At 33.0% G+C, this 17,693-nt stretch overlaps 3 protein-coding genes across 13 annotated transcripts in view; 1 reads left to right on the top strand and 2 right to left on the bottom strand.

Moving 5' to 3' along the window:
• Positions 1-671: 671 nt before the first annotated feature.
• Positions 672-2,142, top strand: LOC139100808 (beta-1,3-glucan-binding protein-like). Its single transcript, XM_070653553.1, has 4 exons — positions 672-887; positions 945-1,641; positions 1,702-1,803; positions 1,865-2,142. Exons 1-4 carry the CDS (start codon positions 701-703, stop codon positions 1,989-1,991), a joined length of 1,113 nt encoding a protein of 370 aa, XP_070509654.1. The 5' UTR covers positions 672-700; the 3' UTR covers positions 1,992-2,142.
• LOC139100807 (maltase 2-like) lies at positions 1,978-4,518 on the bottom strand. The gene is made up of 7 exons (XM_070653552.1): positions 4,347-4,518; positions 4,141-4,288; positions 3,927-4,045; positions 3,719-3,865; positions 3,368-3,532; positions 2,791-3,297; positions 1,978-2,732 (listed from the first exon to the last, which is right to left on the bottom strand). Exons 1-7 carry the CDS (start codon positions 4,461-4,463, stop codon positions 2,052-2,054), a joined length of 1,884 nt encoding a protein of 627 aa, XP_070509653.1. The 5' UTR covers positions 4,464-4,518; the 3' UTR covers positions 1,978-2,051.
• A 1,479-nt stretch (positions 4,519-5,997) lies between these two features.
• The window catches only part of LOC139100868 (capon-like protein), a 68,809-nt gene continuing 57,113 nt past the window's right edge, over positions 5,998-17,693 (bottom strand). For 3 of the 11 annotated variants that reach the window (XM_070653634.1, XM_070653631.1, XM_070653633.1), the window contains exons 7-11: positions 14,341-14,506; positions 13,168-13,295; positions 12,947-13,090; positions 12,759-12,881; positions 9,793-11,791 (exon numbers count right to left, since the gene is read on the bottom strand). In XM_070653634.1, the coding sequence (XP_070509735.1) occupies positions 10,745-11,791; positions 12,759-12,881; positions 12,947-13,090; positions 13,168-13,295; positions 14,341-14,506 (1,608 nt within the window). In that variant the 3' untranslated portion in view covers positions 9,793-10,744. Of the gene's footprint in view, positions 6,963-9,792; positions 11,792-12,758; positions 12,882-12,946; positions 13,091-13,167; positions 13,296-14,340; positions 14,507-14,704; positions 17,347-17,693 lie in introns of those variants that run through there. The other 8 variants (XM_070653628.1, XM_070653629.1, XM_070653626.1 and 5 more) reach the window with 6 other exon arrangements.

Below are 17,693 nucleotides of genomic sequence, written 5' to 3'. Positions count from 1 at the left end.
GTTCTTAAATAATACAATGAAAATACCTAATCTACTACTGGAGTGATATTGACACCATTTTACTCATTCCTTCTGTGCACGAGGTAGCCTCTTAAGAGATTACCACCCATTTATTGCTATCAAGTTGAAAATTAGAAGGACACATCTTTTGTAAATTATAAGCGCATATTTTTGGGAAAGCTTATTTTAGTATCGACACTAGACTTAAACCTAAGTTGACAAAGAGTTTGTTTCATATTGTAGAAAGACCTCTACCGTACCTAAAAGCGGTCTCTTGTCTGTAAGTATGTACTCGATTGGATAAACACGACTTGAACTTTAATTATTCAAATTACTAGCTTATGCCGAACTAAGTCTATTTTTAACGATATTTTGTTCACTCGGGGAATGCTCAATAGGCGGAATAGTTGATTAAGATTGAATTTAACTCAATTAGCCTTTAAGCTCTGCCGATTATGATGATGTTTATTCCACTGAATGAAATTTGTTTTACTCTGTTGAAACTAGCTTATGATCCTTGAAAAACAAAGAACAGTCAGACAAACTGAAGCGCAATAATAAATCTAAAAGCTAAAGCTAGCTTATCAGGAATACTTAAAAATTACCGCTTAATTAAACTCTTACAAAACCGCTTAAAGTAAGATTATATTAATCGTCGTACTTCAGTCTTTATTAGTATAGGCAGCACTCAAGGCTTAAAATGAAAATTCTTGCTTTGGGATTAATATTTTATATAATAAATTCTTCAAACGGTTGTGATCCAACAGTTACAGCTGCTTCTGGAAGTTTAGCACCCACAACAATCTGTTCTCGTGATTTAATTTTTGAGGACAATTTCGATGGCGAAACTGTAGACCAAAACAAGTGGCTGTTTGACAATACGTTATGTAAGTTTTATTAAGTTTGAATTATATGAAGATTAAAAAAATATTTTTACTATCCAGGGGGCGGTGGAAATAAGGAATTCCAATGGTATCCTGGATATGACAAGGACAATGCTTTTATTAAAGATGGAATTTTGAGATTTGTTCCAACAACAACAGCTGAAAAGTTCGGTGAAGAGTTCCTTTACACAGCACACGTTGTGATTCCACCAGAAGAATGTACTATTGGATATGATAATGGATGTGAGAAACAAGGAACTGAGGATTATATTATCAATCCTATAAGAAGCACAAGAATTGATTCCAGATATGCATTCAGATATAAATATGGTGAATTGGAAATTCGTGCAAAATTACCAACTGGAGATTGGTTATGGCCTGCATTATGGGGTATGCCATTTTATGACACTTATGGAGGATGGCCAAGCTGCGGTGAAATTGATTTGATGGAAGGTCGTGGAAATCGTGAACTTTATGATGGTGACGTAAATACAGGAATTCATCAAATTGGAAGTACAATGCATTTTGGACCAGATGCTGGACACAACGGATGGCCTACAGCCCATGCTACTATCAGTCAAGTTCCTGCATTTAGTGATGGATTCCATAGATATAGATTAAGATGGACGCCAACAGACATTACATATTTTGTTGATAATAAGCACATTAATACAGTAAAAGCTGGAGAAGGTTTTTGGAAGCGTGGTGGATGGGAAAACTCTGGCCTTGACAATCCTTACGTCAATGGAACTGTGATGTATGAAGTATATGCTTTTTAATCAATGACGTTAGTGATAAATGTTGATTACAATTTTAGGGCACCGTTTGATCATGAATTTTACATCATCATGAATCTTGCTGTCGGTGGAACTGCCTACTTTCCTGATCATTGGGTTAATAAACCTTACCCTAAACCATGGTATAGTCTATGTCCAAAATACCTGTCCGAAATATACTGAAACTTTTATTCTAATTTGTAGGGAGAATAGCAGCGGAACAGCAGCCAAAGAATTCTGGAAGGCAAGACACTTATGGGAACCAACATGGAATCGTAATACAAACTCGTCACATATGATGATTGATTACGTTAGAGTTTGGGCTTTGTAATCTTTTCGTACGTATTTTGGATATACGTAAAGTTTGTTTATTTGATGTCATGCAATAAATTTACAATAAAGCATAGAAAATAACAGAAACAGCAACTAAAATTGAAGAAGCAATTGTTGATGCGCTACTTGGAGTTGTTGTTGTTAAAGGAGCTGTAGTTGTTGTTACTTCTCCTTCTATAACTTGTATAGCAATTGCTTCATGCTTATCTAAGACAAATTGATCTGGATTTAACAAATCATTAATGTCATAGCTGGATGTATGAACTGCTGCTAAAACTTTTCCAACAGCATTTGGTGGAATTTCACCAATTCTCAAAATACTTCTGACACTAAGTACAGCACGATCACCAAGATTGATAAAGACTACAACTGGATGTTCTGATTCATATTTTCTTACAAATGCAAAGACTTGTCTATTGATTGCCATTGACCTGAACTCTCCGTACTTGAAAATGTTTTCCTTCCTCAAACTTATGAGATGCTTATAGTATTTGAATGTACTTTTTTCAGCTTCTTTTTGTGCTTTCAAGTTCAGTTCCTTATAATTCTTATGAACTGGAAGCCAAGTTTTTTCTGCATTGGAAAATCCAGCATTAGTTGAATCATCCCATTGGAATGGAGTACGGACAGGATCTCTTGTATAAAGTTGGAATACTGTTTCATTTGTCTGACATGCATTTGGATCATCTGTTTCTTCCCAAGTAATGTCACGATTGTCCGTCATTAAGATTTCTTCACCCTATTGATAAGAATTGTTGAATTTAAACTTTAAAGCTTTAAAACAGAACTGAACTTACATAATAAACAACGTTGATACCTGGTAAAAGCATAGTCATCATTACCAAACTTTCATGACGATCTTCTCCATATCTATATCCAATTCTTGGTCTATCATGGTTACCTAATACCCAGTTAGCTTCTCCGAATGATGGCAATCGACTGTACCAAGCATGAACAGCATTTTGGAAATCATGAGCAGTTGAATATCGGTCTAAATTCGATATCAATGCGAAGTTGAATGGCATGTGTGATCCAGGTTGCTCTTCAGTTCCGTACCATTTAATTTGGTTATCAATATCTGCATAAGCTTCTGTCATCATGAATATCTTGTCTGTTCCATGTTCAGTTGCATAATCCTCCATGAGTTTTCTCCATCTGAAGATGACTTGATATGATTCATCTAAATCTCGGGTGTGGATGTGATCTAAGTTGTCGTAGTGTGTTGTATCTCCATCTTCGTCGATATATGGCTCATCGGGGAATCCCTCGGTCTCGAACATATGGTTTATTGCGTCAATTCTTAACTACGATTAAATTGACCCCCAGAAGGGTATAATAAACTTATTAATCTATTCCGCAAACTTCTTCACTTACCCCGTTAACGCCCTTTTCAAACCAAAACAAAAGAACATCTTCTAAAGCTTTAGTAACGTTTTCATTGCGATAGTTTAAATCTGGTTGACCTGCAAGGAACTGATGGAGATAGCATTGGCCACGTTCAGGATGGTAGGACCATGCACGAGTGTGAAAAACTGCGATCTAAAGGAATAAGCTGATTAAATGTTAATGGAACTTGAAGCTTCTCAAACTAAAGTTTGCCGACAGATTCTCAAAAGTTTGAGAATCACCGATTTAATTAAAGTATGATTCATCTATATACATCTACAGCATTGTAGCCATAGAGTTCGAATGGAGTCACTTATAGTTTGGTTTAATTATACATACCCAGTTGTTGGGATATTCAGTGACTACATGTGTTCCATTTTGTATTTCAGTTTTACAATCTTGCCAAACATAAAAGTTTTCATAACCAGGTTCACGTCTTACTGACTTTAGGAACCATTCATGCTCATCTGATGTATGATTTGGAACCTTAATATTTAAAATTTAATTTTATTAACTTTTTAGTTCCATTCACTAAGCACTTTATTACCAAATCAAGAAGTATTCTTATTCCTAGTTCCTTTGCTTTAACAAAAAGTTCCTCGAGATCCTCAAGCGTTCCATAACGTTCATCAATATTATAGAAATCAGCAATGTCATAACCGCCGTCTTAGCGATGTGAAGTAATTTGAAAGTTTTGGATTAAATTTGATCGATTGTGAATCGATAAAGCTGTTGTTTATTGGAAATTAAACCTGACTTACCTTTCATTGGACTTACAAAAATTGGATTGAGCCATACGCCTGTTACTCCAAGATCCTTCAAATGATCAAGCTTGTTAATGATTCCTCTCAAATCACCCTCACCGGAATCATCATTATCCATAAAACTTCTTGGATAAATTTGATAAAACTAAGAAATTTGGACTGTTTTAAAGTCATTGACTTAAAAATAAATATTTTTGCCGTACCACACCAGATCTCCACCATTCACCGTTATCATCACTTGCTATGTCCGTTTTCTTATTATCTATTACATGTGCTCCCACAAGCACAAATGATAAAAGCACTAGAATCACAATTTTCATTTCTTTCCACTGTATTTATTTCACCACAGCACTTGAAGTTATACTACTCAATTGAGTCTCAATTGCTGCGGCTTTTATACTTTGCCAAAATATTCTTTTAATCAGTTATTTCATAAAGTACTTATTAACGTAATAGTGATATTAAAGAATTATTGATTGGTGATAATAAGAAATTATTTCCAGTTGTAGACAGGCTTAACTTTTAAGAAGTTGAATGAAGTTTAATATTTTTGATAAGATAGCAATCCTTTCACGTTAATTTCTTATCAATGCTTTGTCATGACTTCTTTGGAGTACTTATTGCGCCAGTTGTTCCCTATAGATGCTGATTAGTTAAAAATTTGATTTCTGCAGATCCAAATCTACTTTGAAAAGTGTGAAATAACCCACTCTAACAGACTTAACACTGAGTTTTTCTTAGAGTTATAATAACCAGAAATTACGCTCTAGAGCGGTGTTCGAAAGTCGAGTAAGAATCGACTTGATTCGGTTTTATCAATTGACACAAATTCATTTTAAGTCTTTAACCCATTTTTGGAACGTAATCTTCAACTTGCTATAGTTTGTGCAAAAATCTAAAAGCACCCCTAAAATTGCGAACTTCATAAAAAATTTCAAAACAGGATCCTTCAAAGAATGTCAGACTTCGTTCCTGCTTCGACTTCAAGTCGACTATTCATAAAAAATAATATTACCGGATCGACTTCAAGAATTGTACTTTCTATTGTCAATCCATATATTGTGCACTTGAACATATTTTGAATGAATAACAGATTCTGTTTCTAGCGCCGGCCTCCACCCCCAGATCGTAATAATTGAACGACACCCACTCTGAGCTATAAACAACCTGAAATTCTTAAAAAATTCAACAATTTGAAATAAACAGAAACAAATTTTTATAAAAAATAGAGAGAAGTTTTTTATTAAAATATTTAATCAACTTTTTACTGTCAAAGTCAGTCTTAAAACTTAGAATTTTTTACAGAAACCAACAATTCAATATGAGTTGAGTCTAAATGTTTCATTAAACTATATAGAAATTTAAAAATAAGCATTAAATAATTAATTTTGTTAGGAATTTTTTCAATTTTTTTTCAATCAATTCAAAAAGTTCAAATTTAAATACTTTTATAGGTAATAAAAGTAGATAAGAACACTTAAGGATGTGAATAGACACTGTTGTTAACATAAATGTTTGAGTCAGTCTGGATAAGTCTGTTCCAGCTTAACATTTAGGTAGCAACAATGCATTCACAAGGAATAATATAAGTAATTTATTCAGAGCTCGAAGTTGACTCGAATTTTATATGAAATTGACTCAAGTCGACATGACTCCATATAAAATCCGAGTCGACTTCGAGCTCTGAATTTTTCTTAACAATTAATTTCAATTAAATATTATTATAAAGTCAAAAATTACACAAAGTTTTAAGGAAATCTAAATGACATCCTTTAGTTTAATTCAACTACTTTTCAATAATTTGGTTTAAATGACCAAAGAATGTCCAACTTGACATCAACATTTTTGTTTTCATACCTCAATATTGTCAGATTAATCTGGCATTTAAAGATAGGGTAATCAATCCCGAGCAATTTAATTGAAGAAGGTTTCGTCACGGAACTTTAAAGGCTTCACTAAAGTTCTTTTATTAACACCAAATGAAAGTCACCTCCATGTATTATTCACATGGATATCATTTGGATGCCACATCCGTGTATCATCCTTATGGCACTCATTTGGATGACACATGGAGGCGGCTTCTATCAATTGTTAATAAAATACCTTTAGTAGAGCTTTCAAAGCTCCGCAGTAGACCATTCTTCATTTGAATCGCACAGGATCCTTAACCTGATTTAATTAAGACTTTGTGTAACTTTAACGTCGTTTCAATTACATAAATCAAATTAAAGCAAAGCGATAATATTAAAAAAAATTAAAATTAAAACCTATTATGGCATTTAACTAAGAAAATTAAAAGTACGGAATTTGTCAACTTCCAAGAAAAGGAAGGAAACGGTTACTAAATATTGATTTAAATAATTAAGAGACACTTCTATAGAAGATGAGAAACTTTATCAACTAAACTAATTTCATCTAGATTTAATTAATTAATTAATTTCTGTTTGAATAATAAACACACCATGAGTTTTGTCATTAAAATAATTAATTACGTTAAAAAAAGAAGTTTAAATAAATTAAAATGTCGTCACTTTTCCTAATTTTAATCCCAATAATTTTTTCCGCTTCTTGACACTTAATTTACTCCATAAACTTGCTGTTCCTTCCACCAATAAATATTCGTCTGCATAGTCGTCGGCTGCTGTTGCACCAAATATATTTTTACCATCATGTTCATCACCTTCAGATTTCTTTAAATTCTTCTCGGATGAGCGAGACTCTGAGGTTGATACAAATCCACTCTCGGGTCGTGATAATGATGCAGCTGGATATGATTGAAGTTGACTAAACCATCGTGCTACTTTTGCTGTTGATGTCATCTGTGGAGTGAAAAATTGAGATTTTTTTTATTATGATTTTTTAATGAAATTTATTTTATGATGCAACATACTTTAAATCAAGATTGATCAATTTATGGACATAGAATTTTAAAATAATTCTCTGTGCTATGGCCAAGGTTTTTAAAACGTTTTGTACAAAACATCACGTTTAAGAGATAAATGAGAATAGCATGTTTTTTCCACTGGAAATTTATGCACGAGATAGGATTTATGTCGTAAAAATTGTTTAAGAACCTTTCAAGAAAAGCGGTAAAGCTATTAAAAATTCATCCTTGCAATGAAAACACATTAAGGTCCGTTCACTTATTACGTTACTTAACTTACTTACTTCGCTGGACGTATAGATCAATTGTAAAGAAAAAGTCCATGACTTCTCTTACTTTGTGTCCATGACCTCCCTTACTTTGTGTCCATGACCTCCCTTACTTTATGTCCATGACCTCCCTTACTATGGTCTGAAGTTGACTCTATCGCTGGGAACCACTAGCCAATTACCAATATCAACACGTTACAGAATCAGGAATTTTCAGTATTTCCGTTGCTTTAATTAGATCTCCCCATTCCCTGGAATCGGAATCGCCCATAAAGTAAATCATTTAGTTTTGCTAGGACATAAAAACTTTAAAATTATGCAAGGCTAATTTGGGATTCTTAATACCTTTCTGTTCCTCTAATAAATTGAAAATATCATTTTTCAAGTCCCACAAGATCTCTAGCACAAGATTAGCCTCCCAGCAAAATTGAAAAAATTCCCCATTAACCCTTAAAATATTACCATGAATTTAAAACACATTCCAAAGAGTCGTAAATGAAGAAGAACAAACTACAGTCTTGTATAAAAGAGCCTTTCCACTTACCCGGAAGGACCATAAATTTCAATTTTCTTCTTCTATTGGAAGGTAAAATTTTACTACACCCTTACCGCTTAAAATGAGAAATTTTTTATTATTTTATCGCGAATACCGTGGATTAAATTTCTATTAATGTCAAATAAAAGGCCAAGATTCAATTCAAATTGTTTTTTTTGTTCTTGATAATTTATTTCAACTTTTTTCATACATATTTTTTTGATCCGTTTTACGATTAACAGCTTTTATTATTTCTACCTTATTCTTATAATTGATTTTATTCAATCTCATAAAATTTCTTATATATTAACTTTTTGGAAGAGTTGGATATTTGGAGAGTTTATGATTTTGTGATAAGGATTTATCACCAAAATTTGTATGGAGTTTTCGACTTTTACACATTTTGAGCTTTGATTTTATGTTTTATTGATATGAGAATTGATTGAATTCTACTTTGTAGCACACTGCTACATAATAGATAAACCTTCAATCCACAACAATCTCTAATTCTCAATTGAAATCTGGGCCACAATTAAGTGGTTTCCAAGCATTATGCTAATGAATTTATCTTTTACGGAACGAACGTTGTTCATTTGTATCGCAAGGAAGAAATGAGTCTGACTCAAGATAAGTCTCAAAATTTTAGTAAGGAGCTTATCAGGATATTTAAATTAAATTTAAATATTTTGAATTTTCAAGAGTTTTTGGATCATTTGTCATTAATTATGTCAGATTTGTTATAACAAAAATGCCCGATGTCAATTAGAAATGAAGCGTAATTGAAACAATTAGTCGTTATGATGTTGACAGTGCAATTTTGATGTGTTGTCGTCAATGCGTTAACGAGTCGGTTATTTGGTGAGTATGCATAAAGTCGCATAAGGTTGCGGAAGGGTTCCCGATTTGAGATTTGTCCAGACCGAGACTTCGAGAATCTCACTCATAGTCTTGGCCCCGATCTTGGCCTCGGTCTCAGTTTCGAGAGTTTGTACTTCTGGAAATTCTGATTATTCAGAACTGCTCGAGTTAGTTCACAAAACTTTTCCAACTTAATTCGGAATCAAAATTTAAAAGTTTTTTCGAAATGAATTTCTCGGAAAATTTTCACATCAAATTCATCAAGTGACACTCATCCATAATCTCTTCGAATATCCAACTCTGAGTTTTCCGAATAAAATTTGTTCTACTAAATTTATTTACACGTTTGGCAATTTTGCGAATAATTTTTTTCATATTTATTATAATAACATATTAATGAATGTACACGTACATGTTTACGGAAATATGAGTTAACTTTATTCTTTTTTCGTATGTTTAATTTATTGAACCTTTACACGACTTTTGTCTTTTTGTAAAAATTATGTATTGTGTTATGTGTTTGGGTGGGGGATTTACATGATAATAATTAGATTTTATGTACTGTATTTTTTTTAAAAAGTTTTATTACATTTTATGTATTCTTACTTATCTGTCTCTGTTGTATAGTTATATGTAAAAAATTACTTTCTCAAATTTAACTAGTTAGTAAAACTTTGTGCATTAATTAATGTGAAATTTTGTTCATTTTATGAACATAGTGGTTTTTTGATTGGAATAAAAATCTATGAAATTTTTTAAATTAACTTTGTTTTAGTGTTCATAACTCTTTTTGGGTATGTACAGTACGAGCTATTTGGAGACAAGTGGACATGATAATCTCATGTTGATTGCATTTTTGATATTCATCAAATTAGACCAGTGTTTTCCACAAATATTCTAGGATTATATAATTAATCATTTTGTAAGCATAAATCTGGTCATTGCCACATATTTTGCGATGCATCTGAATATGAACCTGAACTGGACATGACTCTTGAAATACAATGAATATTACTTTTGAGCTAAGGTTCTGTCTAATTTACCTAAGTTCGCATAATTATCTAAATATTTATGACACTTAGTCAGAGCTCAAAGATGAATCTAATTTTGTATGAAATCAAGTCTACTTAATTTGACTATTCTTAACTGGCCAAGAGCATGCTTTCACGCTCCAGAAACACCACTATAGTACCTAAAAGCGGTCTCTTTAGCTGTTAGGGTGTTCCATACAAAATTCAATTCTATTTAGTACTAATTAGACAGTGTACCGAAGAAAGAGTAACTAGGGGTTTTTTTAATTTTACGGAAAACTTAGCTGAATCGTCTGGCACCGAAAAAGCGGCAATGGCCAAGTAGTTAGAGCGTCGGACAGCTGAATCGTCAATTAAGATTGTGTCCAGAAATATTGAAATTTCATACCTCACTCTAGAAACTTTAACTCTCAACCCAAGCGACACAATGTGACGAACCGCATTTATCGCCGTAAAAATGGGTCGAAATCAATCGGCATGGTACCCTGAGGACAATTTAGAGGCATACTGTTAATAAGGCGACATAGCGGTTTGCTTGCGAATACATTGTACTGTTCGAGTAAGTTTGACACAATTCACATGATCTGAATAATTTCAAGATTTTTGCACGAACATCAAAAACTCTTTGAAGCTCTGTCTAACGTGTTATAACTTTTAACATTGTTAAATCTCATAAAATTGTGAAATTTTCTAGCTGTTAAAGACGGTCCTCTATTCAAAAATCACGTAGAAATGAAACCCTTTCCAGACAACTGTCATGAAAATTTTATCCATAATTTTTTATCTAGCAGATGGTTCATGAAGCGACTGTACATGAATACTTTTCCACAGCAGAAAATGCTATTATAATAACTTTATTTGGAGGAAATCATCTCCATTTAAATCAAATCATTTCCACAAGTCTCCATCCTTAATAATAACTTTATATTTCTTTTTAATTCATCTTGAGACTAGAAAGCACAAATACTTATCAAATCTGTGCATAAGGACTTCTTAATATCCTCGCTATAAGTTTAATTAAATGTTATTTTGTTGTATGCCGTGCCCACGTCCTTTGAACGTCACCTAAGATTTGACTACGATTTGGAACTTTTTCACTTGTGCTTCTTGTTATAAAGCTTGGCTGTGCAGGAAGTTTCTTCTGATTCGTTACATTTCCTGACTCGTCAGTCACTTTCAATGTAACTGTATTGCCTGAAAAGTGTCTTCTATCTCCACGACTTAAAATTGGAGTTAATACTTGTGGCTGATTTTGTTGAGGTCTTTGTAATGTTCCATCATCATTCGGCCGTATACTGAAAAAATCATCACCAATTCTAAATCTTGTATCACGCTTCTGTTCGACCGGTACAATAACTTTGACTTTTCCTTCATTGTCCATCGTTGAGAACGTGCTGACCTGGGATAATGGTTTAATGAATGGCGACTCATTACTAGAACTAACATTATTATTGTTTATATTATCCAATGATCTATCAAAACTGTCACCAATAGGACTCATAGTGGAATAGGTTGATGAGCTTCGATTCAATGTTCCAATAGGAGATGTTGGCGCCATATTTATTATACTATTAATGTTATTATTGTTACTACTACTGGTATTATTACTGGTATTTTGGCTATTATCGTTCATGAAATTTTGATTCGCCATATTAGCAAGCATGAAATTTGTGTCTTGTGAGTAATTTGAGGGAAGACCTGTCGTCGGACTGGGTGTGAATGATGATGTACTCACAGCTGTTTGCATCGGTGAATATCCAACATTTAAGTTTCTCAATCTGTTTAATAATTCATAATTTAATTGATATAATTCCTGTTGCTGTGATTGTTGCTGCTGTGGAATTACTAATTTCTGTAGCTGATTATAAGCTTGCATAGTATTTTGAAGAATATTCATGCTGTCAAAATTGAAAGCATTTTGATTTCCACAATTTTGCTTCAGTGGACTATTATTATTCTTCATGTCATCCTCATTTGACTTTTGCGATAGGACATTTGGTGATGGCATCATATTTGTTGACGATTGTGATCCCAATAACGATAATGTTTGTAAATATAGCGGCAATTGAGACTGAAGATTTGAGAGAAATAAAAAGAAGAAATTGTTGTTTACTTACGGAAAATACAGGAAATACATGAATGAATATTATATCAAACACATTATTTGCATGCATAAACATTTGTATGAAATTTCTTCTTACCTTAACTTTCCACAGTACATCCAATTACTCTTTTCTTTCATATTTTACACACTAATAAAACTAACACAAAGCACATTTTCTTTAAAAAATAATAAAATAAAAGGTAGAAATAAAGATCAAACAAAGCGGTTAGCGCCATCTCGTATCTGATGGCTGACTGAACAAAAAGAAAATAAAAAATCTTGGCAACATAAAACACTTTTCTTAAATGAAATAATAATAAACTATCGCAAAGTTTTGTAAGTATGTTCATCAAAATAAGAAAATGGAAGGGGAAACAACGACAAGTTTTCATCATTTTTTTCCTGATGAAAATGATGGAAAATTTTTATAAAATTTATTGCAAAAAATGTATGGCTTTTGCGCTTCATGTATGGCATGAGATATATAAGAGCAGCTTTTAAATCACAGAGCATTTCATTCTCAAATGTCATAAAATTCTTGCTCCGTTTAAAACTTTTCATTGTGCTGCATTTTTATGACGTTTTTGCCTTAATTTTTAACAGACATTCCCGAGCGACACAAATCCACCATGGAGCTTTTAAGGCTCCTCTAGACCACTTTTATTAATACCAAATAGAAGGCGCCTAAATTTGGCAGCTAATATAGAGGTTACTTCCATTTAGTTGCTAATAAAAGAAGCAAATTGGAACCTTCTTCATTTGTGTCGCTCGGGCATCCTCAGAAGTAAATTCCATTAAAGCTCTCAACTTCTTTTGCAATGGAATCAATACAAAAATACCACATGCTAAGTTGTTTCCCCTTTTAAATTTCCAGTAAAACAGCACAACAAGAGATTATTAATTAAAATGCCAAAACATTGAGTTCAATACTCACTTGAGGTGTCAAACTCATCGCTGCAGGTGTTAGAGTTGTTCGATCTGTTTCATTTAATCCACTTAACGATGCAATGTGCTCTAACAATTCACGATTTTGTTGCAAAAGTTGCTGAGTTCTAGCCTGTAAAACAGAAGTAAGGAATATAAAATTATCTTTATTAGCAAACAGGAAGTGAGATTAAGTACTTGAGCTTCAATTCTCGCATTCGTCTCCGTCAATAATTGTTCTCGGACTAATATTAACTGTGCTAAGGCTTGTTTTGTCTGTGATGTTTGTTGCTGCAGCTGTTCTCTAAGTATATGAATCTCGCGAGCATTTTCATCGGAAGACTTTAAAGGAACGAAAAGAAATAAGAAAAAAAAATCAGTTTCTACTCAATTTGAACATCCTATAAATAGATTCTCACCTTTGTTTTTGGTGATGATGGTGTCGAATGTGCAGTGAAATTGTTCAAAGGCAACGATAAACCTTCCAGCTGGTTTGATGTTTGTAATTTTTGTGGAGTATCTTGGATAATTGGTGTCGATTCTAATACTGTAATTAAATTTTATATGCAATTAAGTTTAACAGAATATTTTTTAATTTCAAGTCATAGCCATAAAATATAGGCTATAGGCATTCTGGAAATCGAAATGACTTTTTGTGGAATTTAAAGATAATGTCAGAATTTTATAGCTACATAGCAAAACTTTCGTGGGAATTTAATTTTTAAAATATCCGGTAATTTTTGTTGGATGTATTAATTTTATTACCCTGTTAAAAATTAAGTTAATTAAGTTTTGAAAGATTTACTGCAAAATTTAAATCTAAATATTTTCACATTTTTCTTTTCTCTTAAATAAATCGGAAGTACTTTTCCACTTGAGTGTTGCTGATTTTTTAACGGAAATGATTGTTTGATTTGCCTAAAGTTCCGGATTTTCGTGAAAATCTTCAACTTTTGTTATTGTTGCTAAATTTAATTCCAAAAGTAAAAATAGCTGTGCTAGAGCTTAGAGGCGTATTCAGAAGTATTTCGAGGGTACCAACACCTTCCTGAGAATCCTTTTGTTTACCGAGTGGACAATTTGACACAATTTCTAGTTAGTAATTTGACCTACAGAATACTAATGCCATTTTCTTTGGAACGTTCCAGAGTAGAGCTCAGAGGTGTAGCTTTAAATTATTTGAGGGTACCCACATCACCATGAAAATTAATTTGTATTCCCATGTTCCAATTTGACATAATGTCTGGTTAGGAACTAGACCTACAGACGACTAATGCCATTTTATTCAGATGATTCCATAACATTTGGCATTATGAGACATTACGTCCTTATAGAGACATTATAGACATTATGTCAAGTTGTTCACTCGAGTATGGATTCCAAAAAAGATGGGGGATGACCCCATAAAACACCTCCCCTGAATACGCCCATGCTAGAGCTCCCACCTTGTCTATATAATTAGCAAAAGGAACCAACAGCACCGAATGCTGTTCCCAAAATAAAGCAAAAAAATCTGACATAAATAGAGCTCATCAAAATTCCATTAAAAAGTGCTCTAAAAACCTCCATAAAATTATCCACCATCAACTTACATTTTTTCGGCTCATCAAAATCACTTAGATTCTGTATATCTGACTGATCCAAGTCAGAAATGATTTCAGAATTGTCATCATTATTATCCTGCTTCTTATTCATTGAGATTTTGTGACACACTTCAAATGCCTGTCCAACTGTACGTACGACTTTCATTGCTTGTGACTGTATGAAGAAGAAGAAAAGTTAATGTGTCATTAGATTTCATCTTTACCGCATCATAAAAAAATTACATTAACATTTTAATGCTTTTATGTCGTCAAATTTAAAAAAGAAATGAAATGTTTATCGATTCGAATTGCGTAATATGTAAGAGGAAGCAAAAAAGAGATGTGTAATAAAAATTATGATTATATGTATCACCTCGACATCAATGTCACTGAAACTATCATCGTCTCTCGCATGGACAGTCTTGTTTCTCATTTCACGATCTCGATCATTTTTTCCTTGTGAATTATTTCTGATTATTTTCTCTTCACTCAATTTATCGACTCTATCACACCTCAGTGGATGCTTTTGATTCACAATTTGTTGTTCCTCGATGTCGTCGAGCATTGATGGTGGTGGCTTTTTGATTTTTGGTGATGATGGGGGTGTTTTTGATGTAGATGGTTTTGGTTCGTATGAAATGTCAGTCGGTGGAGCGTTAAGTTGTTCGGCACTTTTACTCGTGTTCTCCTCCTTCTTATTTTTGAGTGCCGCAATATTTTTACTGCTATTAAAAAAGCACGAAAGTTTCAAATTATTGAGATCAATATCAGGTACTTTAAATAGCCTATTATTTGTCAAATGAGCTTTTAAAGATTTCTTTGTTGTAGGCGTGGACGGAACTGAATTTCCCTTTTTATCCTTCTCCCTCTCTTTTGATGACTTTTCCTTCTCCTTCTCCTTACCAACTTTCTTTTTTGTCTTCTCACTTTCCTTCTCATTTTTCATATCAAACTCATTGACATTCCTTGTATCATATTCAGATTCCTTTTCTGTTTCGGTCTCAACATCTTGCGTCTCAAATTCAATTTCTTCCATAATAGTGGGTGATAAGTTATTTCGATCAGAATGGTGTGATGGCAATTTTGCCTCAACCGAATGATGCCGATGAAATGTATTTGACTTTGGACTATTCACGTTTCGCATACTTAACACGGAATCATCATTCGACAAATTATGAATCTTTAATTTAGCTTTCATCACTTGAAGTGATGATGATTTTTCTTTCGACATTTTCATCTCATCGACTTGTGATTGCTGTTTCTTTTTTGCTGTCGATTCTTTTTCCTTTTTCAATGTATCTTTCTTATTGCCGCTGTTGCTCGATGTCGATAGATTTGATGATGATTTTTTTGGGTTCGATTTCGTGTTATCATTCATGTAATGAATATCGTCCTCATCATTAAATAGAATGTGTTTACCGCTCATTGCAGCTGATGCTTGTGGCTTACGTAGTGACGAATATTTTTGCTGACTCATTGGCGACGATTGATACCGTTGATCGTTTTTCGACATTGACGCTTCATTTAGACTATATCGATTCCTTGAGAAATTTTGATTAGAGTCATAGTCATCGTACGTGTTGTAGGATGTATACTTTTCATTATAACTACGTGGTCGATTGTCACCAGATGGTTTATTATTGTAATAATAATCATCGTTGTACTCATCATCGAAGAAATCATCCGGATCATCCATATCATCATTAAAATGTTGCTCTTGCTGCTGCTGCTGTTGTCTATTACTACTTTGTCTTTGTCTTGAATTTCCACTGCTCTTGTCTCTATTATTGTTACTATTATTATTATTACTATTACTGTTGCTGTTGCCATATCTTCCATTATAGTCATCAGGTAGATTATTCAATCCATCATCAAGCGAGTGACTCAATTCCTCCATACGTCGCATTCTGTTCTTACGTTGCATTGAGCTATAGTTACTCCCTGTATTATATCCAGCCTCCCTATCAAACATAATATTATGTTGCATCATTTTGTCAAGATTATTATTTCTATCGGATGTACGATGATGGGGACTTTTTGACATAACAATTAAAACTTTTGCTTGACTATGTGTCTATGTGCGATTCTTTTCGCTTTCTTTTCTTATAATTTTGAAAAATGTTTTATTTTTGCGCTCAACTTCGTTTCACGAAATGAACTGTCTATATATCCAATTATATTTATGGTGTATTATGTATCGTCATGTGCGTGCGTGTATTCATAAACTGTCTGTGAAGTCTTGTATAAAAAAAAATAAATTTTTTGTTTCGATATTTTTTAATATACATTCATGCATCATACGAGTATATTGATTGTTTTTTCATATTTTCTTCATTAATTGTTACTGACAATGATTAATTGAAGACAACAGCATTTATTCCAGATTGTTTACGCGAGGTCGAAAAGAAACTCGCGAAAAAATGAAAAAATTTTCTTCTTTTTTTTTTCACTCTCTTCTCGTAAAAGAAAAGTGAAAACTTTCAAAATGTTTGTTTCTTTTTATTTTCCTTTCTCTGCTTTTTGTCTAAAGCATGTGCATTAATATTTGCCAATTTGTAATTTAAATGATAGTCTGTTCTCATATCGGATACCTTTTTCTTTCATCTGCGTACATTCTAATGCAATATTGTTCATGAAAAATGAAATGATTTTCAAGGTGTAGGCGCTGATGGTTATTTTACAGGATTTGCTTATGTGATGATATTGAAATGTTTTGTGTAATTTATTGATAGTATGTGAATTTTCGAATTATTTTTGAGAAAAGTTTTTTTTTGTGCTTCTGGTATATGTTGGGATAATCTACAGTAAAATGCTCAAATAATGACTTTTTGGAGAGGTTTTAAAGCTTTAAGAAGTTTTGGATAATGTTCATGCAAAATTCATATCGGATTCTTGTTGCTAACTACTTGTTCTATCTACATGATTGAATCTATTGATAGTTAAACTAATGACTTTCCGTGCAACTCGAAATAGACAATGGAATCTATAAGGAGTCTGAATATAATTTGACCAACGGTTTCCCGAATTTTCGGTTTTGAGAAATTCTCGAGACCAAGATAATACGAGACCAAGACTACAACGGAATTTTGGTCTCGGTATCGAGTACCCTTAGTTTGACCCAGAGCTCAAAGTCGACTCGAATTTTGTATCGAGACCCCTAACAGACAATGAGTATACTCATCTAATTGAGATTGCTCATAAGTATACTCAATCAATTAAATTGAGCATGTTCCATGTCTGTTCAGGAACTTGAGTCAACATTTCCGTACAAAAATCGAGTCAACTTTGAACTCTTGTTTGACCTCCGTATAATTTCTAAATATCGCTAGGGAATTCAAGCATGATTTGCTGTATTATCATAA

The sequence above is a fragment of the Chironomus tepperi genome, unplaced genomic scaffold (genome assembly GCF_022539635.2).
Source record: "Chironomus tepperi strain 1889 unplaced genomic scaffold, CSIRO-AGI_Ctep_v1 contig_68, whole genome shotgun sequence".
Lineage (NCBI taxonomy): Eukaryota > Metazoa > Arthropoda > Insecta > Diptera > Chironomidae > Chironomus > Chironomus tepperi.
Note: the sequence above shows the minus strand (reverse complement) of the source record. Positions and strands in the feature narration are given on the sequence as shown.